The sequence below is a fragment of the Beta vulgaris genome, chromosome 4, assembly GCF_026745355.1.
Source record: "Beta vulgaris subsp. vulgaris cultivar EL10 chromosome 4, EL10.2, whole genome shotgun sequence".
In the NCBI taxonomy this organism is placed as follows: Eukaryota; Viridiplantae; Streptophyta; class Magnoliopsida; order Caryophyllales; family Amaranthaceae; genus Beta; species Beta vulgaris.
This window is the reverse complement of record NC_079205.1, coordinates 52,387,996-52,413,559: the sequence shown is the minus strand read 5'-3', so window position 1 is coordinate 52,413,559 and position 25,564 is coordinate 52,387,996. Positions and strand designations below refer to the sequence as shown.

General features: G+C 34.3%; 1 protein-coding gene across 3 annotated transcripts; it reads left to right on the top strand.

Annotated features, from left to right (window-relative positions):
• Positions 1–11,751: 11,751 nt before the first annotated feature.
• On the top strand, positions 11,752–25,563 carry LOC109134781 (uncharacterized). 3 transcript variants are annotated; one of them, XR_008969096.1, is made up of 3 exons: positions 11,764–12,361; positions 18,845–18,969; positions 24,644–25,563. XR_008969096.1 is itself a non-coding variant. In XM_057394356.1 (2 exons), exons 1-2 carry the CDS (start codon positions 12,057–12,059, stop codon positions 18,948–18,950), a joined length of 411 nt encoding a protein of 136 aa, XP_057250339.1. In that variant the 5' UTR covers positions 11,770–12,056; the 3' UTR covers positions 18,951–19,382. The 3 variants fall into 3 exon arrangements, 1 of the variants encoding a protein (XP_057250339.1); XR_002039718.3 differs by lacking the exon at positions 18,845–18,969 and having other exon boundaries at positions 11,752–12,361; XM_057394356.1 differs by lacking the exon at positions 24,644–25,563 and having other exon boundaries at positions 11,770–12,361; positions 18,845–19,382.
• Position 25,564: the final 1 nt, after the last annotated feature.

Here is a 25,564-nt window from a genome sequence, read left to right as displayed (position 1 = left end):
TTTGGGTTTCTTTACGTTTGGTTCATACTGCTTGCTGTGAATTTCGAACTCAAAGTGACGAGTCCGTTTAAATCTTGAATTTATGCCCTTAGCTCAGGAAACAGAATTTGTTCTTAGATTAGATCGTCCAAATATATACTCATTTTGGTCAGGGGCAATCAATTTTTTCTTTCACCAAGGTCTTTGGCACTTTGACAGCAGTAAACGTAAATCATAAACGCATTAAACATGCAGATAAATGAACACTCAGTAGTCAGTACAGGAAAAACCAAGGAGAAGCTGAATGAGAAATCTAAATACGAGACTGTGGCGATTACCGACAAACCTAAGTGGCTTATCGACACTTTGGTAGTAAACAAATGAAACGACTTGAATAATGGACAAATCTTGTTATCTTTCAAGTTTCAACAGTTCATTTTTTATTTATTTAGTGCAGAGTATTCAGTTCCCGAATCTTTGAGATCGTACGATCAATAAATTATGGAAAATAATATATATAGTCGCGTATGAAAAATTAAAAATGAAAACTTTAAGGAATAAATAATATTAATTGTATTTAATTGATGTGTGATTGTGTCAAAACTCATCAAATATATTTAAGACATATATATATTTAGTGCTTATTAACAAAAAATACAATAATTATGATATATAAATTGAGTTTAAAATACTTTTGTAATCGGCAAAGTGACAATTTATTAATATAAGTAAAATCAGTTGATTATCAAAATTGAATTTTCAAGACTACTTATTGAAGAAAATGAACGGAGTATTTTTTTATTATGCTAACATTTATATTAAATTTACAAAAATACTACTAATTTCTTAATTTCATAATACATGATGTCCAGAATATATTTAAGGTCCTTGAGTAATGATTTTTCCTTCCTAAGTTATATGTGCATGTTTTTTCCTACTTATTTAAAATTGGTATAAATAATCGTTCATGTTTTAATTTGAATATTTGAGGATACTAATACATACATACATATATATATATATACATACATATATATATATATACATACATATATATATATATACATACATATATATATATATACATATATATATATATATATATACATACATATATATATATATATACATACATATATATATATATATATATATTTAAGTTGAGGAAGTAGTTAATGAATTAATTGCAACTCTTTACAAGATTTATACTCCCCCGTCCAATAATATAATGCTTAGATTTCTTTTTGGGTGTCTCAAAATGGTGTGCCTATTTTTTTTTTTTTTTATCAATTTTATTGGACTAAATTATCATCAATTTCTACACAAACTGTCCAGAATACCCTTACCTTTCTTTCAAAATATGCGTCCCTCTTTATTGATTTACACCATCCCAATAAACATTTCTTGCTTCTTGATTTTTCAAAGAAAAAAGACTATAAAGTACTAGTTCCGAAGACAAAAATACCAAAAAAGTAATCAACTAATCTATACAAATATATTAAAAGGCGCGCCAGATCAAGAAAATGTGCCACGTGGCGCTCTCCCTAGGGAGTTTTAGTTCATGTAATCCATGTAAAATAAAAAAATTAAGAAATTGTATTGTATAGGGTTTGATCCCGAGACCTCAAGTACATATACTAAAGTTTTAACCACTAGGCTAAGTTATATTTAGTGTTATTATCATAAAATATTAATAAAGGAAATTTTTTCTTACCCGATACATAGCCCGGACCTGATAACTAGTTTTTTTTAAAAAAAATTGTACTACTACCTTCATTCCCCTTAATTAATATAAAAAAGGAAGAAATAAACACTATATTATACACGAATGGAGTATAAAACAAAAACTTTCAATACGAAAAGTGTCACCATCAATTGGCTATAGCAAATTCATGTGGTGGACCTTCACTCTTCCACTCTTTGTCACTAAAATCAACCATTAATACACGTTGTGCACAATGTTTTTGTATCGTTTGATAGGAGTTATGCACAATGGTAGGACTTAGGAGTATAATTAATGAATGTACATTACCCCTTCTCATAAGCACAAACAATTAGTGTTTTCATAAAAAAAAAAACACAAAACAAAAAATTAGCATTTTAGGTTCTACATACACACATTTTTTTTTCGGTGCAAAAGAGGGATAACCCATTTATTAATTAAAAGGAAAAAACAAACTAAGGAATAAGTCTTGCGGAAGCAACCCCACTAAGATCCTCACGCAGGAGGTGAGTGATAGAGCGAGGGGGTGTTTCAAAGTACACACATCTCTCGTTCAAATATACCCCTAAATTAGCAAGAGCATCCGCAACCTTATTACCTTCACGATAACAATGAACCAAACTAATATTACAACCAAATGAGTCGACTAGACGACGACAGTTATTGAGAATGTGAATACATTCCCCTCCTTGAAGAGCTGGATTTTGTAGTCCTTCCAAGCAAGCTTTATTGTCCATTTGAATAATTAGCTTATGTACTCCTAACCTCACAACCATTTCTAGCCCCAGTTCAAGAGCTAACGTTTCAGCTTTATAAGCCCTGCAAGATCCAAAATATGCCGCAAAACCCTTGACAAAGCAGCCCCTACTGTCACGGATTACTCCCCCTCCCCCAGCTTTGTCTGATGAACTCCTCGCAGCACCATCAGTATTTAAAGTCATCCAGTACATGGGTGGTGCTATCCACCTTACATAAATTTCGGTCCTGGCCTGCCCCCTCCTACAATCGTGAGCAAGGAGGTTCTCCTTACAATAAAAAGCACGCCAATTCTCTTCCATTCGGGCCCTCAGAAAACTGCCAGTGTCAGTAGGAATGTCCTCACTTTTACCAAAAGTAAATAGGTTCCTCCATCTCCAGTTCCACCAAATGGTAGTAACAAACCATGAAGCCCAATCCGTGGGGAAATGAGCCTCCTTGTCGAGAATGTTGGACATGATCCATTGTTCCAAATTACCCTCAAAGAAGCGTGGGTTATCAGCTGGGCCCCCAACACTCGCCCAAATAATTCTCGCTGCTGGGCAGTCTCGTAACATGTGGAGGAGAGTTTCATCTTCATTAAAGATACAACGATGGCAGCGTGGATCATCTGTGAGGTGTCGTTTGAGCCAGTTTGCATTGCATAGAATCCGGTCATGCAAAGTTAGCCATAGGAAAGTTCTCATACGTTGTTGCGCAGGTACTTTCCAAACGTGGATCCACTTAGGATTTTCCAAAGGAATATCCTCCCTCATTAATTCCGTAGCATGCTTGATTGAAAAACCTCCCGATTTGGTACCCTTCCAATACCGCAAATCACCCGCTTCCGGGTTGTCAATAAGCTAATGGGATTCAATTTTTTTAATGATATCCGAAGGTAGTAAGTTGGCAAAGGCATCCCAGCGCCAACCATGACCTGAAATCCACATCTCCTCCACAGTAGCCCCCTCAAGGTCACTAGGTATGGGAGATGTAGCTAGACTGCGCAAAGGAACCTCAGAGGCCCAGCAATGATCCCAGAATAACGTCGTTAACCCATTGCCAATCGCCACCGCAGACCCTTTATGTAACCACGAGGCATTCTCGGTAATTCCCCGCCAAACGTTAGACATATTGGGTTTAGGTTGGAACATGTCAATATCACATCGACCTTTACAATATTTGTGCCGGAGAACTCTTGACCATAAGGAATGGGGCTCGGATAGAACTCTCCAGCCAAGCTTTGTTAAGAAGGCCGAGTTGGTCTGACGTGCTGACTGAATCCCAACACCCCCTTCCTTGCGTGGGCGTTGTAAAGTCTCCCATGACAATAAGTGCAGTTTCCTATGCTCATCATCACCTCCCCATACAAATCTACGAACTTTTTTGTCTATAGAGTCACAAATAGATCTGGGTAGCTTGGTTGTTTGCATAGAATACGTTGCCAACGTCGAAAGAGTAGATTTAGCTAATGTTATTCTGCCTGCCAAGGAGAGATATTTAGCCTTCCACCCAGTGAGTCTGCGATCAATTTTTTGACAAAGATGAGCATACGTCTCGCGTCGTTACGCGGCTGGTAAGAGTTGGCATGCCTAAATACATACCCAAGTCTTCCGTAGCAGCCATCCCAAGCGATGCACTAATTTCTCGCTGCTGGAGATATACTCCAACTGTTTTCTTTTGTTGTTCCTAATTGGAATCGGAGAAGAAATCAATACAATCTAAAAATGGACAATATTTCACTTTTTGAATAAAATTAAATTGATTAAAAATAAAGATCTAGCCCTTTGAATCTATTTATATTTTACTTTTTGAATAAAATTAATTTGATTAAAAACAAAAGTTTGAGGGATAAAAGAGTAAAAGATGACTATTGAATAGTGTGAACACATTTATTGTAGTTTAAAACCAATGGGTATTTAAGTCATCAAATTGCACTATATTAAGGAAAAATTAATTCTAATAATCCAACCTTTTGGCCATTCACTCAAAATAATCCGACCTTTGGATTATTATTTAATAATCTAACCTTTGACCTTTTTTAATTTTTAATTCACCTAAGTGACTGGAAATCGAAGAAAATGTCAACATTTGCAATGTTGACCATTGGGTTTTAATTTCCCTCCCAAAATGCTCAACCACCATAGTCAGACTCTCAAACTCCTCTTTCTCTCTCTTCTATCTCTGTCAGATTAAAATCGGTGGGAATTCTTCCATTTTTGCACCTTCAACTGGAGCGAATTACATAGCGACATTGGTGAAGTGGAAGCTGGAGCAACAGAAGAAAGGGAGTTCAATTTCGAACCCAAAAATCACATTTTTCGGGTAATTCTTGTAACCCCATTTATGATGTTCTTCAATTTTGTGAAAATCTGATATTTAAGGCTAAACCCTAGTTTTCCGAAGATGCGAATTGTGGTGGATTACTGTATTGATGTTCATTACTGTGTTGATGACTGAAATTGTGTAGAATGATATGTTGGAGGTCAATTTGTGGGTTTTCAATTTTAGGGCTAATACCCAGTTAAAGTTGCATTTTTTTCCTTGTTTTGAAATTGTTGGTTTTTATTTTATGATGTTTTTTTTTTGTTCTTTATTTTTTGCTTCTTTATTTTTTCCTGACTTTGGTAGGTTAGAATGACTACTGCTATTACCTTGATATTCTGGCGTGGTGGAGTTTTTAAGAATGAAGCTAATGGAGACTTAGTGTAAGAGGGAGGGAAAGGTAGGACTTTTGATACAGACCCTGATTTAGTTTGTTGGTGGGACTTACTTGAGCTAGCTAAGAAGTGTGGGGATTATGAGAAAGTGGGAGCACTTTACTATTTGGTCCTAGGTAGAAGGTTGGTCAATGGTCTTGTGAGGATTGTGGAAGATAAAGATGTCGTGGAGTCGGCTAAAGTGGCAATGAACAATAGGTGTGCAGAAATATATGTTTTACATGGAGATAAGTTGCCCAATTTACAGGAAAATCCAACAGAACCTGTACTTGGTTTGGGGTATAGGGAAAAGCTGAAACCAAGGAGGGGCCCATAAAATACTGGTCCCACAAAAAAGATGCTGCCACATCATCCAAACACTCAAACCCTATACTTCAGTCAATAAAAGCAAATCCAATCCTTTGTTGGACAACAGTACCTCACAACAGCTCAATAACTCCCCTCTTAAAACCACCCCAGTAGCCAAAACAGTACCTCAAACAGCTAAACCTCCTCCTAAAGCTAAAATTCATGTTGTTTCTAACACCCTTTCACAGACAAGCCCTCCTAAAAGAGTACCTCCTAAAGCCAAAACTCTTGCTGTATATGAAACCCTTTCACAGACAAACCCTCCTAAAGCTAATCCAGTTCCACAGATAGACAAATTTAAAAGTAAATCTAATTCACAAAAAACCCATCCTCACAGCACAAGAACTTCTTTCCTAGATGCTATGAATGGGAAGATCCTAGGCCTGAATATCCACTGACCTGGGATGAGTTGATCAATAGTGATGGAAGTGATTCTGATGATCCTAATTTTGAGCTAGAGAATCTAGGGAAGCACAGATCGAGATCAGTTGTGGGGGATAAAAGTAGTGATGATGATGATGAGTTGACTGATTTTGATGAAGAGGATGATAATTTAGAAGAGGAGGATGAACGTTTGGAGGATGATTTTGAGCTAGAGGGTGAAAATTTTGAGCTTCAATATGCAAACTTTGAATCAGATAATAGTGATGATAAATATTGGACAGCTAGGGATAGAGTGAAGGTTGCAGATCTGAAATTTGTTGAATTAGCTCCACAGTTGCAAAGAGAGGCAGCTGAAGGAAAACTTGTTGGTTGTGGTACTGCTAGGGAAGAGGAAGAAAATGTTGATGGATATAATAGCATTTATGAGGACAGTGATGAAGACATTCACACCTCACCTGAGAGTGGAGATGAAGAGTTAGGTGGGAGACGAAGAAGGTCAGGCATACTAGTGAGTGAGAACACAGACTTTTTTGTTCAAATGAAAAGTTGGACAAAAATTTGCCAACAGGGACTCATTCAAACAAGCTGTTGCTAAATATGGGATTTTACAGGGGAGAAATTTGAGCATTGTAATCAGTGACAAGTCTAGACATCAGAGATTAGGTGTTAAGTGTATTGAAGAGTGTTCCTTTTATTTGTATGCTTCATGGGACTCTAGGAGAGCTACCCTAGTGGTGAGAAGAGCTGATACTGACCATAATTGTCATAGAAATATGAAGAAAAATAGGCAACTTAAGTCAACTTGGGTGGCAAGACAATTTCTTGAGGTGTTCAAAGTTAGACCTCACTGGCCTGCCAAAGAAATCATAGAAACTGTTAGAAGGGCATTCAAGGTGGTTGTGAAAAAAGACTTTGCCTACAAAACTAAGTATGCAGCTCATAAGCTTCTCCATGGGTCAATGCATGAACATTATCAGATCGTTGGTGGGTATTTGGAGGCTTTGAAGGCTAGTAGTCCTGGTACTACAGTGGACTTAGTCACAGACCCAAGCCATAAACAGTTCCCTCTTGTATTTCAGAGGCTGTTTACTTGCTTTGAAGGTTTGCAGAAGGGTTGGAGAGTAGGGTGTCGGAGGGTAATATGTGTGGATGGATGTTTTTTTGAAGACCTTCTTAGGGGGGGGGGCAGTTGCTATGTGCAGTTGGTAGGGACAAGAATGATCAAATGTATCCCATTGCATGGGCAATGGAGAGTGAGAACAATCTGTCCTGGGAATGGTTTTTTGTTGCACATATAGAGGTGCTTGGAGCTTGGGGATGGCAATGGTGTTGCTATTATAAGTGATGAGCATCAGGTATCATTCTTCACTTTCACTAGCTTAATTATTACACTAACTGCTCTTATTTTATACTACACTAACTGCAATATTATAATAAACCTAGGCTATATTGGCTGCTGTTGCATTGGTTCTACCTAAGGCTGAGCACAAACACTATGCAAGGCATATATTTGCTTTGAGGCATAAGGTGTACAAAGGAGATGAGCTTAAGCTGCTTTTTTGGAAGATTGCAAAAGCCTATAACATGGCTGATTTCACTGATACCTTTGCTGAATTAGAGAAGCTCAATCCTGCTGCTGCCACAACCTTCAAAGGGTATAATCCTAAGGTCTTTTGTAGAGCATACTTAGATCCTTTTATTAGAACTGATGCAATAACTAACAATATGACTGAAACATTCAACGGCTATATAATAAATGCTAGAACTAAGCATCTTATTTACATGTGGGAAGATATAAGGGCTGCTCTTATGCAAAGATTAGTTTTAAAGAGGCAGGAAATGCAAAAATCTACATCTAAACTTTGCCCTAAGATACAATTGAAACTGGAAGGAGAAAAGACTAAGGTTGCCAATTGTGATGTCATTCCCTCACTGAGACACTATTTAATGTTAATTATTACCTGGATCAGTTGGTAGTTGATTTAGAGGCAAGGACTTGTACCTGTAGAAAGTGGAAAATGCTAGGAATTTCTTGCTGCCATGTTATTGCCTGTATTTATTTCCTTCATAGAGAAGCTGAGGATTATGTGGATCAGTGCTATACAAGAGATGTATACCTTCAAGTTTATGCAGGTGCCATTACTTTATTATTTGTCAATCTTCAAGTTTTTTTTTATTTGTATATTTACCTAAATGTACTTATACACTTTCTAATTGTACTGCAGGACCAATTCCACCATGTGAAGGGGAAAGGCATTGGCCTAGACCCGAATTTCACTTGGACCCTCCTCCCATCAAAATTGGTCCTGGAAGACCAAGGAAAAAATGATAAAGGACCCCTTTGAGTTGCCTAAAAAGGCTGGAACTTTGTCCAGGACTGGAATGGAGATGACATGCTCACTGTGTAAAGTAAAAGGGCACAACAAAAGGAGATGTTCCAACAGGGACGATGCTGCTATTGTTATTAGTGAGCCACCTCCTAAGAGACCAAGGGGTAGGCCAAAGACTGATGGACAATCCCCTCACTCTAAGTCCAGCACTGCATCACCCTCTCAACCTCAACAAACCACTCAAACTGTAACAACATCACCATCTCACTCTCAACAAAACACTCAAAGCTACTGTCAATCAACATCATCATGCTACAACCCAACCAACTCAACTTGGTAGAGGGGGTAGGATGATAAGGGGTGGCAGAGGTTCTAGGGGTGGGGGAACAAAGAAGGGTGGAAGAGGAAGGGTTAGAAATCAGGTTTGGCCTTCGTTTTTTACTAGAATTTCCTCAAATTGTGTGTATGGTCTTGCTCACATAATAACTTTATTTTGTTGTTTTTTCCCCTTTTTAAGATGCCAGTTGGGGTAGGGAATTACATTCCATGTGATGGGGCTGCTGCCACTCAATCAAGCCAAGTATAATGCGTAGTGGATGCTTAATGGATCTTCAAATTAGCTTACTTTATGTCTTAGCCAAATTCTAGATCTTAGGAAGAACTTCTATGAGTTGTAATGTACTTTGTTGTTGGTTCTTGGATGAACTGGTTTTTTTGTTGCTTAGTCCTACACAGTACACAATGAATCATATCAGTTGTAATATACTTTGCTTTCATGCGAATATAAGGTTCCATTATCAAATCTATTTTAATTCCATAATCAGACCATAATTCAAGTAAGCTAACTTCCTTCATTGCTTTCATAATCAAACCAGAGTGCATTACTTACATGCTAATTTAAAGTTCTTTCATCGTCTACTTATTATAGACTACAACAATTGCAAGTACAAGCCAAGATAAAACTAACATACATGTCAGATTTTTCTCCTTCCTTGAACTCTTCATCAACTCCATACGCATTTCACAAAGATCACTTTTCATCTCCCTTTGCAACTTCAGTTTCTTGATTTTCTGTTCCAACAACTTTTTCTCATGCTCAAGTTCACTTATGGTTTTCTCCTTCTGAAGTAATTGATAACGCAAGTCATCATCTTCATTGTTGTTAATTATCCACTTCATAAAATCGCAGTTAGTGTCCTATAATCATAATCACATATGGTATGGGATAATTTGAAATTGGGGGAAAATTTTGAAATTCCAGGGAAGAAAAATTAACTTACAGGCCACAAAGGGAAACCATAAAACTTCATTCCAATGTTAGTTCCATTCTTCACAGTACGCACTACAACATCTCTTCCACATCTACACTTCACTCTTGCAACCCTTGAATGTGAGGAACACCCATAACCAAATGTTGGCCTCCGCATATTCCTCCCTTCAATTTCGCAGAATGGTGGATGAACATGGAGAAAAAAAGAAAAATCAGAGGAGAAGATTTTAGAATGGGGGAAAATGGAGAAACTGGACGAAGAAGAAGATTCAGGAGAGAGAGAGAGTTAAATAAGGTTGGAACCTAAAAGCAACGGTAATATGCCACGTGGGTTAGTTACATGCTTCTCTAGGTCACTTACCTGTTAGGTGCATTAAAAATTAAAAAAGGTCAAAGGTTAAATTATTAAATAATAATCCAAAAATTGGATTATTTTAAGTGAATGGCCAAAAGATTGGATTATTAGAATCAATTTTTCCCTATATTAATGGAAAGATTCAATTAAGAGCAATAAATTGAATTTTTTCAATGAGGAATATACGAACAACAAAAGAAATCGAAGGGAGTAGTTTCATTCGATATCATACTTAAATGCTAACAAAGAATAATATTTTTCTCTCTACAATGATATATATAAATACAAACTAGTTTTGAAACATTATATTAAGAAAGTGTTAGTGATATTTTTAACATTTTATAGCTTCACGTAAATTATTATAGATACAAATTACATTTTTATAGCTTAACATTTTAAGAGTTTTTTGCGAGGATATACTAGGATAATAGGGCATTTTGTAGGAATATATCTCACTAATTTTTTTTTTGTGGGGATATACCAACCTAAATTTAAGTTTTGCTGAAAGGTACCAAAAACACTATTTTCGGCGGAATAGTCAAATTTTCGGCCTTTGACTTGGTAGAAACTTGCGAGTGAGCCACAAAGTGACAGTGAGGAAGTTGGAGGAAAATGAATGCAATAGAAGCAATTGAATGTCACACACTATACAAAGAGTAATTAAGCAGATGAGGGGTTGGAAATTTCACTTTTTCGCAAAAAATAGTGTTTTTGGTACTTTTTAAGAAAACTTAAATTTAGGTTGATATATCCCGACAAGAAAATTTTAGTGAGGTATATCCCCACAAAATGCCCTATTACTCTGGCATACCCCCCTAAAAAACTCACTTATTAATTTATAATTCTACATGAAACTTTTTACATAAATTCGAGTGTGTCACCTAAATACATCAAAATGACTTTTTCTAATGACACTTAGATATACTTCCTCCATCCCAAATAATAGTTTCCATTTTTATTTTGGGTGTTCCAAAATATAGTTTTCATTTCCATATTTAGTTCCACATTTTTTCCGTAATTTGTCTAAAAAAACCGGGCCCCATCATTTATTTACTTCTTGAATTTTGTTTTTTCCTTTGCTTATTCAACCAAAATATTACAATTAATGTTCTTTCATCAATTATTCTCCATTCTCTCACCTAAAATCATTTTTTCCCATACAAAATTTATTTAAATAAACAAAAAATATATAATATCCCTCCTAGATTCTACTTGCATAAATTACCATGAAAAAAGAAAATTGAGAACTATATTTTAGGACGGAAGGCGTATAACAAAGTCCGACATGCCTAATTTAACGATGCATCATCACTACGCCATGTACCATCAGCAACTCCTAGTCCAACACAAACACACTGTTGATCAACTTCTAGTAAAACTTGACAGCAATTAGCTTATATTATAAAATACTTAAATGAGTAAAATTAGACTAAATGTATGTTCCACACACGGTTAAATCTTAAGAAACCACACCCTACAAGGCTGCAACCTATACACTTTTTAACAACAATCAGCCGACTTGACCTTTTCACTATTACTCCCTCTGTCTTTTTTTATTTGCTACAAGCACTTTTTCACAAAGACCAAGGAGGGAGTGGGGACCATTGACATAAATGGAATTAACAAAAAAGCAAATAGGTAAATTGTGGGACTTATGTATTATATATGGAAACATTTACAAAATCAAGAAGGAAGTGATGGCAAATTTGTAAATAAAGTGTGGGACCTATGTACTATATATGGAAATATTTGCAAATGTAGCAAATAAATTGAGACACCCCTAAATGGCAAAATGTAGCAAATAAAAAAAGACGGAGGGAGTAGTACTTTGTAAGCCAATATCATTTTTAAAAACAAGCAAAACTTTTTATGGCTAATATTAGTACAACCCAACTTGTATAATTTGTCTCAAGTCTAAGTCTTATCCCTTAACCGCCTATAAAAGTTCAAATTACTAGTCCTACTGCTGCTGATCTAATACTAGTAGAAGAAGTTGAAATTGACCATTTCTTGTTTTCCTATTGCCAAATAAAATAAAAAGGTTAAGATTGACCTATTCTTCTTCTAACCCTTTTTTGTCCATTATGATATGCATGAAAATTTAAATAACTTTCTTCACATATTTTTCCTCAAAGTGTACTTCATATCTTCCTTCCTTTAGTTACATACTCCACTCTTTCCTCCTCCACCCTTCTCTTAATCACAGGATAGAATGCTTGTTCATCATCAACGGCGGCATCGCGGCGGCGGCGCTATATGCATGATAGTGATTATTTTGGCCAGCATTGTTTCACAAGTATTCGGAGGGCGCAGTAGATATTATGAGGTTGTCACATATCATGCTACTTATAGACATGAACAACAAGGAAGCACCAGGTCAAATGTTGATCAGATTAACATTGCCAACTACAATACTAGTAGTAGTAGAACTACTACTAGTACTTCTCATCATTCTGAAGGTTTTGTAGCAAATAGTAAAAGAGTTGTTCCTACTGGTCCTGATCCTTTACATAACAGGTAAAACTAATTCTTACATTTTGTACATACATCTTTGTCCACAGCTAAATGTCCTATTAAGTCATGCATAATATTCATGGTCGAAAATTGATTGTTGATTACTCGAGATACATATCGATAAAAATTAGTCTAATACAATACTCTAATAGTATAATTTTTATGATTTCTATCGGCCATATTATAAGAGATACTCATGGCAAATTTTCGAGAAATATACGTACCATATAAAAATATGTAGAAACAAAGTAAGTATGTATCAAAATTTAATAATTATGAGAGAAAAATCGGCAAAGTTGACTCGTTTTATTTCGTTTTTTAATAGGGTATAGCCAAAAAGCTTGATGCACTAGTCTTGATTAAGCAATCTAGCTAGTAGTTTTACGGTATATTTACAAGTAAATTTTCAGCATCAAACTAATTAAATTGACCAATAACTAATTAACAAGCTCTAGGTTAATAGTGAGCTGATTATTCTTAGATTATGAAAAACATCTATTAGTTTGTCGGTAACTTTTCTCTCCTAGACCGTACAGTAGGTAAGAATGCGAAGTTTGAAACTTTTTTGTGGAAGTTGTCTAGAAGTTGTAATTATGAATAGTCTATCCTATTAATGGTTAAGAAAGAAAAGAGAGGCTTAACAATAGGTTAAAGGTTTGAATTGATCCTCCACTAGTAAAACTTTTTAGGTTATGATTTTTTGGGTTTTGGAAATCAATCAACTTTTTATTATGAAGATTTAAACCTAATGTATACTTGACCAAGAATTAATAAGTCATTATGAAATTTTGTAAATACTCACACCATTTAATTGAAAGTGAGCAAAAAGGTCAATTTTTTTTCCTAAAAGATACCTAAAGTAAGAAAAAGCTATTTGTGTATCTTGTTATGGTCGTTTCATGTGTATATTTATAATATCAATTTTTATTTTATTTTATTGTTTTAAATAAGGTGGAATTAAAGGTACTAATAATTTCAAAATAAATAAATAAAGAGAGTAATAACTAAAGTGTGAATTGCAAATCGTGTAAATTCAAAAAATATGCTTAACTTATTTCTGAGCAAAGGAAGTAATTGATTTTCATTTGATAAGAGAAAAAATGAACCAGGCCATAAAATAGATTTTATCCCCATTCTTTTTGCAAAGATTTGGATATGTATTCACCTCAATGACATAATTGTGCTTATCAAGAGAATAAATATACTTGTACTAAATTCATATTCATATTTTTGTATTAAAAAAAGATAAACATAATTAGTCAAATCTTTTTTCAGGATAAAAACCTAATTAATTTAATTAATCTAAAAAATTAAGAAATTTTTAGATCTCTAAAAATTCCGATTACAATAGAAGATAGAAATATGTTTTTATTTATTTGTGTATTTTTCTTAGTGGAAAATCTATCATTTACTAAGAAGAGAGGTTGTGTCATTTTGTGCAAGATTTTTTTTGAAAAAATGAGGTTCATAGGCACAAATTTCAAGAGAAGTGGGAAACACTATTATGCTAAGCAATTGGCCCACCAAATTTGGTTAAAGTTAAATCATATAGGCCCTATTTTATGGCTTATATCTCGGCATCACGAGATCCCTCCATTATCAAAAGTCAGCCTTGAAGGACCTATTGCTAACCTCTCACTACTACAAATGCACTAAATCATTTTAATGGGGTATCAACTCATGTTAATTTGCTAGAATTGATTCAATTTCTTTAGTATTTGTTAGCATGGGATCCACACAACTTCACTCATTGCTCGATCATTTACTTAGGAGTGTCCTCCCATATTTGACTTTCAATTGTCTTTTTTGTTTTCTTTGACTTTATTGTTGTTAAATGTGAGTTTTTTTTTTTTTTTAAAAGAAAGAAAAGGGATTTCATTAATATTTCGCCAAACGGCACTTATAAGTCATTTCTGAAAAACATAAAATTCTAATAGAAATACATATCACCCTAAAAATGTAAACATCGCAGATTTGACTTAATTTTGCCTTAATAAAAATCTTCATCTGAAGCAGTGCAATCTGTGAGTTCGCTCTGGTTCGGCATATGATCTGCAGATGCGGAAATTTTGGGATGAACGTACTCCAATAGTCTTCCATAATTTTACAGAAGTTGTGAAACTCTAATTCTTCATGTTGAATCTCGAACTTCAACCAATGAGAATAATTTCTCATACCTAAAAACAAAAGAACCATACTCACAACTCCCATGGGGGAGAAGGAGATTTCCAAAACAGAAACTAAAAACCCCATAGAAGGGTTTGAGAAAATCTCATAAAGAGATACTAATTTATTGAACAAAACAAGAAAATGAACTAAAAACTGAAAATAAAAGGAAAAAAGGGGCTTACCATGGATGAAAACATCCATAACAGCCCCCTAATTGATGAAGAAGGGTTAAGGGAAGTTAGGGTTTTAGAGAGAGAAAAGGAGAGGGGAGGCTAGTTAAATGTGAGTTTTACATATGCTTTTGGACTTAGTAAAACCCAAAAAAGGGTACTACAAGTGATTCCACAATGATAAAAATACTTGAAATTAATGGCACAATGTTAATGACTGGTTCAATTACTTAGAAAGTTATCTTATTCACATGGTAGTGATATTAATTACCTTAAACCTTCTATTAATATATTTCACCTAAGTCATAATGTTATTGGATTGAAACTATTGTAATTGGTGTCTTGTGACTAAGCTACTTTTTGTTTGATTTAGATTGATGTTGTTGATGAATTTGATTAAACACATCGTCCCTCAAGGGTCTAATAGGAACAACTTTTATCTCATGAGAGAGTTTGATAAAAGATTTTTTTAGTGTTTTTTCGTTATTTGTCTTGTCTTTTTACTTTTTATATGATCAAACAAATAAAGTTTGATATTTGACTTTTCATGTAGCAAAAATTAACTCACCTATTTAGCTAACAATAAAAAGTAGGTTTTATTATTTTTTGTATTGGCTTTTTTTCATTGTACATTATGACCAACATCAAAAACTGACATTACCAAACACACTTATAAACGATAAGCAGTTCAATAACTAGAAGTAATATAAACACGATATAATTAACTAGTCAATTAGCCAACCATGTAGATTAGCTAACATGTTACTGTTGGAACCCAAGGGAACACTCAAGAAGGGGGGGGGGGGTTGAATTGAGTGGTGAAATCTAATCGATTTTCGCAAAAATCTTTTTACAGCTCAGTGCCAGGCTCTGAGCTGAACACTCGAAAATTGCTAATTTGCGTTTTTGCGAATAATAAACTTAAAAGATATTAGATTTGACACAATATATAACGTGGTTCAATCTCACCTCTGAGATCTACGTCCACAAGAAACAAAACTCTTTTATTTCTTTGAATCCTAGAATATCAAACTCTTGATACAATACGATTCCCCTCACTACTAACCCTAGTAATGACTCCAACACTTAACTCTAAGTGTTGACACTCTTTATAATGTAAAAGTTACAAAAAGAACGATCCTCAATGATGTGCTTCTTAGTCAAGCAAATAGAGGACAATTACAATTATGAAATAGTAACTTAAACCAATCTAGCTCAGTGCTACGCTCAGTGCCAAGGAAATAGTTTTCAGCTTTTAATTAGACTCGATTTTTCTCTCTGAAAACGTGAGATTTAAAAGTGAATTCTGATTCCCTTTTATAGGCTTGGTTAGGACGAAAATCACTTAAAAATATCTTTATCTTTTAATCCTTGATTCAAGGGATAAAATTTATCTTTTTTATCTTTATCTTTTAAACTAAAAAGATAAGTTTTCCACATAGATTTTCTTTTTCAACTCAAAGTCTGTTTATATCTAAACAGTATTTTTCCAAATCCTTTTAGAAAATCTAAAAACATGTTTTGATAAAATTCCGTTTTAAAAATCTTTTTATTTAAAAACACGGTTTTTATTAAAAACGATTTTTATCAAAATCTTTTTCAAAAACTTGTTTTTATCAAAATCTTTTCAATACACGTTTTTATCAAAATCTTTTATAAAACTTGTTTTTATTAAAACCTTTTTTACACGCAATTTTTAGAAAATCTTTTTCTTTAAAAACTCGTTTTCCTAATCCCTTTTGATTTCTGATTTTGAAAAACTTATTTCCTTTTTATATAGAAATATAATTTTAATATAATTATTTACTTTCTTAACTCAAAGAAGATATAATCATATTAACTCTATATTTCTATATTGAGCACATTGCATATTACTAAGCATATTACATTTGAATCTAAAGTTACTATTCTAAGAAATTATAAACTCGAACTTCATTCTTGATTCTTCTTTTCTTCAAAGTCTTCGTTTATCAATTTCTTTCTTCATGCATCTGTTGCAACTGTTACATACTTTCATGCTATAACATATTATATTAATTTTCATCATCAAAAACATAACATGTGCATAAAACATAACATGTACATGCACAACAAATTCCCCCCTTTGATGATGACAAACTCATGAATATAATATTGTTACATAAACATTTGTTCCCCCTTAAAGTATGCATATTGACTTTTGTTCCCCCTCAAACAATGCATGGTTTGATTATTTACCCTTTTAGAAACTATCCGTACCTTAGATTAATATAGCTTTCAATCATTCACTTGTCCCTACATGCTCATTTATATTTTATTCACATTATCTCAACCTAGGATATCATCAAGATTCTAGTCAATATTATATGCTTTCTTTTCCCCCTTTTGTCATTCTCAAAAAGCATCAAAAAGACAAAAAACACACATATAGTTAGAATATATTCAAAATAATCCAATAGCTCAACCAAGTGGGCTAGGGATGCTGGTGCTACAACCAATACCAATTCACAATCATCAGAAACATCCAAAAAGTATCCAAAAGTACCAAAACAGTTTAACAAAAACCGACATGTTTTTCGAAAAACTACAAGGCATAGACAAAAGTACATAGTAGGACTAGGATAAAAGGAAAAGTGTTTATGGTTTAGACATAGGTTGGCGATGTCGTTGTGCATCTGTTTCTTAATGTGACGCACTTCTTCCACCTTCTTTAAGCACCCCACACATGCCTCCCTTGGCGTGAACCCCAGAGAGTCCTTTTTTAGTAACTCATCACCCGTAACACATAAATCCATCCTACTTAGCATACCATCACCCACACGACAGGTTACTTCCTTAGAAGTAGGAGTTAACACATCAATAACATGAAATATCTTGGTGAGCCACAGTCCATACGGATAAAGAGATCGGTGATGGACAAGTTTTAGGTAATGAAATTTCGTTTACTGTGGAGGATAGAGGCTGATCTTCCGAAATTGAGAAAGTTTAGAAAATTGACAAACTTCATCCTCATACACGGTGTCAAGATTCCTACCCCTGAGATTGAAGTGATTCCAGGAGAAACGTAACAGCAGAATTACCTAACCATTTTGTGGGATAAATTCGACCGGATAAAACCCTTGGAGAACTTGCAGATTTCGAAACTCGTGGTCGTTTAGAGGAGGAAGGAATGTCGGTCTTCGCAGCAGGTGAACCGCGCCGTTTTCGAGGCGGCGGTGTAGCAGATGTAGTGGCAGCGGAAGGGGTTGAAGTTTTTCGAGTGGATCTTCGAGGGTGTGGTTGTGGTACAGAAATTTTCGAAACCGGAGGGTGGTTTTGTGGCGGTTTTGTGGGAGGTCGTTTTGAGGCGAGGGTTTTGAATCGGCGTTTGGTGTAAGTGGGTGGTTTTGGGGGTGTTGGTGTGGGAGAGGGAGTTAGTGGATCGACGATTTTTGTGAGAAAACGCCGGCGAGCCACTGTCTTTCGTCCCATGGTGAAGGTTAGGAAGAAGATGAAAGGTGTTTTAGGGTTAGAGAGAGAGTGAAGGGAACCGGGTAGCTAGGGGGTTTTGGATATTTTTTGAAATGAGGTAGGAGAGTGGTTTTCGGTTATGGGTTTTTGAGTTGGAGTCCACTTTTCTTTTACGACACATGCCTTGCATAATTTTTAGAAAAAGTTTTATAAAACAATTTTGAAATTCTTTTAGTTTTGTCAAAGCAACATCAATGGAAATTTTCGAAAATGGTGATACTTTTGTTGGAATTTTTATGGAATTTTTCTGAAGCAACTTAGGTGTCAGTTATCAGGACAGCATCAATAGCCTTTTCAGGAGTCTTGAATTAAATCAAACATCTGACTTAGTGTAGGTATAATCTTTTGAACTCTTAAGTTTGCAAAGGGATCAAATAAACACATAAATCAACTAGGTACTAGAAATCAATCCCAAGGCTAATCTAAGCTTTTCAAATCTTTCACGAGCAAGTGGTTTAGTGAAAATATCAGCTATTTGGTCTTCAGTACAAATAAATTCAAGGGCTTCCTTTTTCTACATGATTACTTGTTTGTTTTAGGAACCCATATTTTCTTGGGTCCCTTTTTCTTACGTTGAGCATCTAGTATGTCTTTCCTAACCCAGATTTGAGTAACATGTTTGACATTCTTTGCAATTCGGTTTTTTTTGTTGTTGCAGTCGTCAATTAGATGACCATTATTACCACAAAAATTGCAAATTAGATATTCAGGAAGGCCCACGTATTTTCTCTTTCGAAAGTCTCTTTCGAAGGTTCTGGCACTGAGCCTGGCACTGGGTTGCTGGTCAGTATATCCTAATCCAGTTTTGTTCATGTTGTTTGTGGTGCAAGTTAAGTAATTTAGAGCATTCATCCCATTAGTCCATTTTTCGTGCATCTTACGAGCAATAGAAAGTTGTGATTCCAAAAATTCAACTGAGGTATTTAAATCACTACTTCTTTTTCGGGAAGTCTCTAAGTCTCTTTTAACTTTATCCAACTCTTCTCTTATCTTTGCATCACTAGGCAGCATTAGTGGAACAATTCTAGATTGTTGTCTTGAGTTCTTAAGATCATTCAACTCGTGATTTAATTTTTCAATTTGTTCCTCAAGACTAGATTTTTCAGCTTCGAACTCAGTGACTGGCACTGAGCTATTTACGAGATTATCAACTAGAGTCTTTTCTTGTTTTAGTGTGTTTATCTCTAAGTCTTTCTCGTCAATCCTTTTCATCAGAGTTTTTTTCTTTAAGTAATTCCTTATATTCTGTTTCTAATCCAATTTTTGCCTGGTCAAATTTTTTATTTCCTTTTCATGTTATCAAAATTATCATTCATGTTTGACAATCATCAATTACGTTTTCAAGCAATATGACAAGCTTACTTTTGGAAAGAAGATGAATTGAAGGTTTTAAAGAAGTTAGACTTACCTCCTGTCTTCTTCCTCTTCAAGAGGGTTCGAACTTTTAGCCATCAAGCATAGATGTGAGTCGTCATGGCTCAGTGCCGTCTTCAGAGTTGTCTGACAGCATTCAGCTAATTTTGCTTCGTGGCTCTGAGCCTGGCACTGATCCTCGTCAGAATCCGAGTCTCCCCAGACTGCTGCGATCATGGCTTTCTTGTACTCCTTCTTAGACTGCTCTCGTTTTTCTCTAGGCTTTTCTTCATCCCACAGAGGGCATTCTTTAATCCTGTGATCATACTCACCACACTTGAAACAACCAGAGTTAGTAGCACTTTTCTTAGGGTTAGAAGAAGTTCCTTTACCTTTGAAGTTTCTACTTCTCCTGAAGTTGTTGCTCATGTTCTCTTTTAAGAAATTTTGAAACTTTCTAGTTAGAGACGCTACTTCTTCATCACTTTCACTATCATCCGTTTCTACTTCAGTTTTTAAGGCCAACCCTTTATTCTTTGGTTCACTTGATTTAGAGTCTAAAACAAGTTCGTGAGTCATTAAGGAACCAATGAGTTGTTCTAGTGAGAGTTTTGATAAATCCTTAGCCTCTTGAATAGCAGTTATTTTAGGAAGCCATTTATTAGTCAAACTTCTTAACACTTTTCTAACTAAATCTTCAGAAGAATAGATTTTTCCTAAAGATCTTAGTTCATTAGTTATTAGTGTAAATCTGGTAAACATATCTTTAATAGATTCATCCTTAGTCATTGTGAACAGTTCATATTGTTGGACTAGTAAATCTATCCTAGACTGTTTTACCTCGTTTGTACCTTCATGGGCCAATTCCAATGTGTCCCAAATTTCCTTAGCAGTGGTGCATGCAGAGATTCTTGAATATTCATCAGGTCCAATTCCAGATTGGAGAATACTCATAGCTTTGAAATTCTTTTCTGCCTTTCCGTAGTCAACAGAATTATACTCCTCTTCCTCTTTGTCGAACATGTTACCTTCATCGTCTTTGTTTTGAATAGGAAGAGGTCCAGTCTTTATGATTCTCCAGCATTGAAAGTCAGAACCTTGAATGTTATCCTCATCCTGGTCTTCCACCATCCATAATCTTTCCGTTGAAAATTGGACACTTGGAATACTTGTCGCAAACGTCGTCTTGTGTGTTCATGATTTCTATTCTCTAGATGTGAGTCTTACGAGAATAGCCTGCTCTGATACCACTTGTTGGAACCCAAGGGAACACTCAAGAAGGGGGGGGGGTTGAATTGAGTGGTGAAATCTAATCGATTTTCGCAAAAATCCTTTTACAGCTCAGTGCCAGGCTCTGAGCTGAACACTCGAAAATTGCTAATTTGCGTTTTTGCGAATAATAAACTTAAAAGATATTAGATTTGACACAATATATAACGTGGTTCAATCTCACCTCTGAGATCTACGTCCACAAGAAACAAAAACTCTTTTATTTCTTTGAATCCTAATGATATCAAACTCTTGATACAATACGATTCCCCTCACTACTAACCCTAGTAATGACTCCCAACACTTAACTCTAAGTGTTGACACTCTTTATAATGTAAAAGTTACAAAAAGAACGATCCTCAAATGATGTGCTTCTTAGTCAAGCAAATAGAGGACAATTACAATTATGAAATAGTAACTTAAACCAATCTAGCTCAGTGCTACGCTCAGTGCCAAGGAAATAGTTTTCAGCTTTTAATTAGACTCGATTTTTCTTTCTGAAAACGTGAGATTTAAAAGTGAATTCTGATTCCCTTTTATAGGCTTGGTTAGGACGAAAATCACTTAAAAATATCTTTATCTTTTAATCCTTGATTCAAGGGATAAAACTTTATCTTTTTCTATCTTTATCTTTTAAACTAAAAAGATAAGTTTTCCACATAGATTTTCTTTTTCAACTCAAAGTCTGTTTATATCTAAACAGTATTTTTCCAAATCCTTTTAGAAAATCTAAAAACATGTTTTGATAAAATTCCGTTTTAAAAATCTTTTTATTTAAAAACACGGTTTTTATTAAAAACGATTTTTATCAAAATCTTTTTCAAAAACTTGTTTTTATCAAAATCTTTTCAATACACGTTTTTATCAAAATCTTTTATAAAACTTGTTTTTATTAAAACCTTTTTTACACGCAATTTTTAGAAAATCTTTTTCTTTAAAAACTCGTTTTCCTAATCCCTTTTGATTTCTGATTTTGAAAAACTTATTTCCTTTTTATATAGAAATATAATTTTAATATAATTATTTACTTTCTTAACTCAAAGAAGATATAATTATATTAACTCTATATTTCTATATTGAGCACATTGCATATTACTAAGCATATTACATTTGAATCTAAAGTTACTATTCTAAGAAATTATAAACTCGAACTTCATTCTTGATTCTTCTTTTCTTCAAAGTCTTCGTTTATCAATTTCTTTCTTCATGCATCTGTTGCAACTGTTACATACTTTCATGCTATAACATATTATATTAATTTTCATTATCAAAACATAACATGTGCATAAAACATAACATGTACATGCACAACAGTTACATATGTATATACTCCGATTAATGAGTTCAAAGTCGATATTGGAATAACTATTGTAATTTATAATCACTAACCAATATTAGTTAGTCTAAGGTTAAAAGTTAAAACAATGCACTTTTCTTGGCTTGGTCGATGGAATGATGACTTGAATAGTACAAGAAATATGACTACTCACTAGTCACTACAGTTGTAAACTCTTGACTCATTTTAGTTGTTACGTTTGTTTTCCCCTCTTTTCTAGTCCCTTGAGTCTTATCTGAATTCTGAAGTACAGATAGTAATTCTTTAGAAATTTCAATCATTACAAACTAAAAGAATCTTGTACAACAGCTTATGTTTGACTCTAATGATCTTGATCCCTTTGTCCCACTCTAGTTTGCGTTGTCCGACTTTTTTTTAAGTCAATTTTTACAAATTTTGAACAGTTTATTCTCATCAATGTTTAAGGAAGAAGATAGCCATGTGTTGATGTGTAAATTGTGAACTTATAAGATTCAGTTCAATATGCAATTTCAAATTATTAACTTTTTAGAAACGAATTAATAAATAGAAAATCACTCTTAAAAGATTAAATTATGAGTGTCTTATAAACAAACCAGTATATATTAGTTTATATGATTCTCAAAGGATCTTATTATTTCAATAATAACACTCGTGAAATATAAAAATGATTGTTATAGACGGTCTAATTTTAACATAGATAAAAACAACCTTATCTCACTCAATTAACTCAACACTATCCCTATACATCACACACTAACTAGTCGTCGCTATTCTCTTCTCCTTCCTTTGTTTTGTTTTCCTTTGAACGTCGAACTACAATATACAATTTTAAAAAATAATCGGTTAGTCTTGTCGAATGGATTAAACTATCCACTAAATAGAATAAAGAATGTGATTATTAAATGGACTAGAATTAGATTGGTCACAAAAAAATTAAATTGATCACTAAATAGATTAAACTGGTCACTATATATATTTAGAAGGTTGGTCCGTGCTCTTCTTGATATTGGGTTTGGACCGTTGCCTCATCTTAAATTAAACGGATTTTTCACCATATATCTAGACAATTTTTTTTATTCATCATATATCCTCACACTTTTCAAAATTCACCATATACTCCTCAATTTCTTCAAAATTCACCATATATACTTAATGACTAATAGCCGTCAAATATTTAGTCATTAACCTCTAGTTCCCTTATCAAACCCTAATTAACCGCTATTTGAGTTGTTAACTTTAATGGACCACCATTAAAACACCACAAATGACCTCTTTTGTCACTATTCCTCCATAACTCTCTTCCTTCTTCTTTGGCCTTGCTGATTTGTTATGGTAAATGAGTGAAATAAAGATTAATTAGTGAATTATCAAGAAATTTAGGGGTATATGGTGAATATTAAAAACATTGAAGGGATATGGTATATATAAAAAATATGCAAGGGATATATGGTGAAAAATCCATAAATTTAAAAGTAGGCAATCTCTTATAAGACCAACTATGTGAAGTATACATAAAACATCAGACAAAAATAGTGGGAGATAGATTTCAAACCGTAATTAATCTTTTTCTTTGTCATTCTTTTCTTGTGTGAGAGATTCATGTCATATGGCCTAAAAGTTAAAACTTTGTAATGTAGACTTGATCGGATCAAGTGGACGAGCCCAAATGCCTTGTAACATACCGACTCTTTCGAAATCGAGTCTATCGTCACCAATGCGTATCTAGGGCCAACAACTGTCTTAAATAACCAACACAAGTTCCTCCGACGCATTTTGTCCTTACTCGTGCACACCCTGAGAAACTTTCCAAGAGGTCACCCATCCTTGTACTACTCCCAACGAGTAGCTAAGGAAATAAGCTTCCTAAAAGAAAGATGCATCTTGTTGGAATAAGTAGAGCATGTTAAATCCCTTTAAAGCAATCATGAGGGGTATTACAGGCCCTATGTATAATACTTCATTCGTTTCAACATACTTGACACCGTTTGATTCTTACACTATTCACGCACTCTCTCCCTTGCTTGACCATGTTTTGTGATTTCCACGTAAAAAAATATAATCACGTGGGATCTAATTGATTCATTTTGACATATATTTTCATAATATTAACTTTTTATAGTTTCAATTTATAAGGAATTAGAGATATAAATGGTTATTGATAAATGTGTCGAAAGAAGTGTGTCAAGTATTTTGAAATGAATAAAGTACATTTTAGCCAATAATTGCTAAGATAAATGATGAAACTTGTCCTTCTTGACATTTCCTTGTCAATAGGTTTGTGCAGATCAAATTAGCCACACAAATTAATACAATTGCACGTTCTAAACTTCTAATTGCAAGAACCACACTAATGAGTTGGTGACTAGCCATATGCTCTTGTTTTTGTTACCATCCGTACAAAAATGACTCGTTCGGGTTTTTCTTTGTCAATTTGCACCTATGAATGTCCCAATGCCTAACTTCCCAATCTAAAGAATTAAATACAAAATCTGTTTTGTTGTTTTGGGTGTTGAACAGAGAAGATCAGACGTAGATGGCTCCATAGCAAAGGACACAACACAACTCATTTTGTGTGCTCTTCTTCACTCATTGATGAATGATTGATATTTCATGTGGTACAAATTCATGTTGGGCTTTGAAAACGACCACTTCAGTACTTTTCACGGCTATTATTTGTCAATTTAGTGCAACCACGATCATTTGACTTAGCAATTCTACTTTTTCTTTTAGTGCTTGTAAGATTAAGGTCATGTTACATATCCCATACTAGTGCTTAGTTACTGTAATACTATAGTAGCAAATTAGTCATTTACAGCTAGATCATTGAAAATGACACCATTTGTCTTACACTTAATTCATCATTAACGTTGTAAGCTTTGTGTTACTAGGATGAGTTATTGTGTATTGTTGCCTTCTATGGCCTAAGGTAGACAGGGAGTCTGATAGACGACAGTTTAATTCTGTATATTGAGATCTACACAATATTCCGAATCTAATAGATCACTAGTTCGAATTTCGATTGGGACAAGTTTGATTTGAGGTAAAACTCTCCCAACAAGTGTTTGGTGCTTTCTTCGGGCTCATACACAAGCCTAGATGACTCTATTGCCTCCTTCAAGCACTGTCAACATGTCAGCAGTTTGAGTTTGTTTATCTCCAACTTATGAACTTAGCTGGTAGAAGCTATATAATACAAAGATTTGATTATGGGAACAAGGGAAGTTTAAGTTGATGAGGTGAAATAATTAGAAGAGTAAAGACAACAATTTTTTACCAATGATTTCACGTCATAAGTATTACTTGTTTTGTGATTGTTTTTACTTTCCAGAGCAAGTTCATGTAGGAATCCTGCTGGTAAAACGCAAAATATACAGCAAGTTTACACAGAACACTGTAACAGTTCATATATATAGTACAGAATAAAGTTTCTTCATCGAT

Bases quoted from the DNA above. Each gene is read 5' to 3' on its own strand.
- LOC109134781 (XM_057394356.1), top strand. From the start codon at position 12,057: ATGCTTGTTCATCATCAACGGCGGCATCGCGGCGGCGGCGCTATATGC. The intron at 12,362-18,844 runs GTAAAACTAATT...TTGTTGTTGCAG, and splicing joins CCTGATCCTTTACATAACAG to TCGTCAATTAGATGACCATT.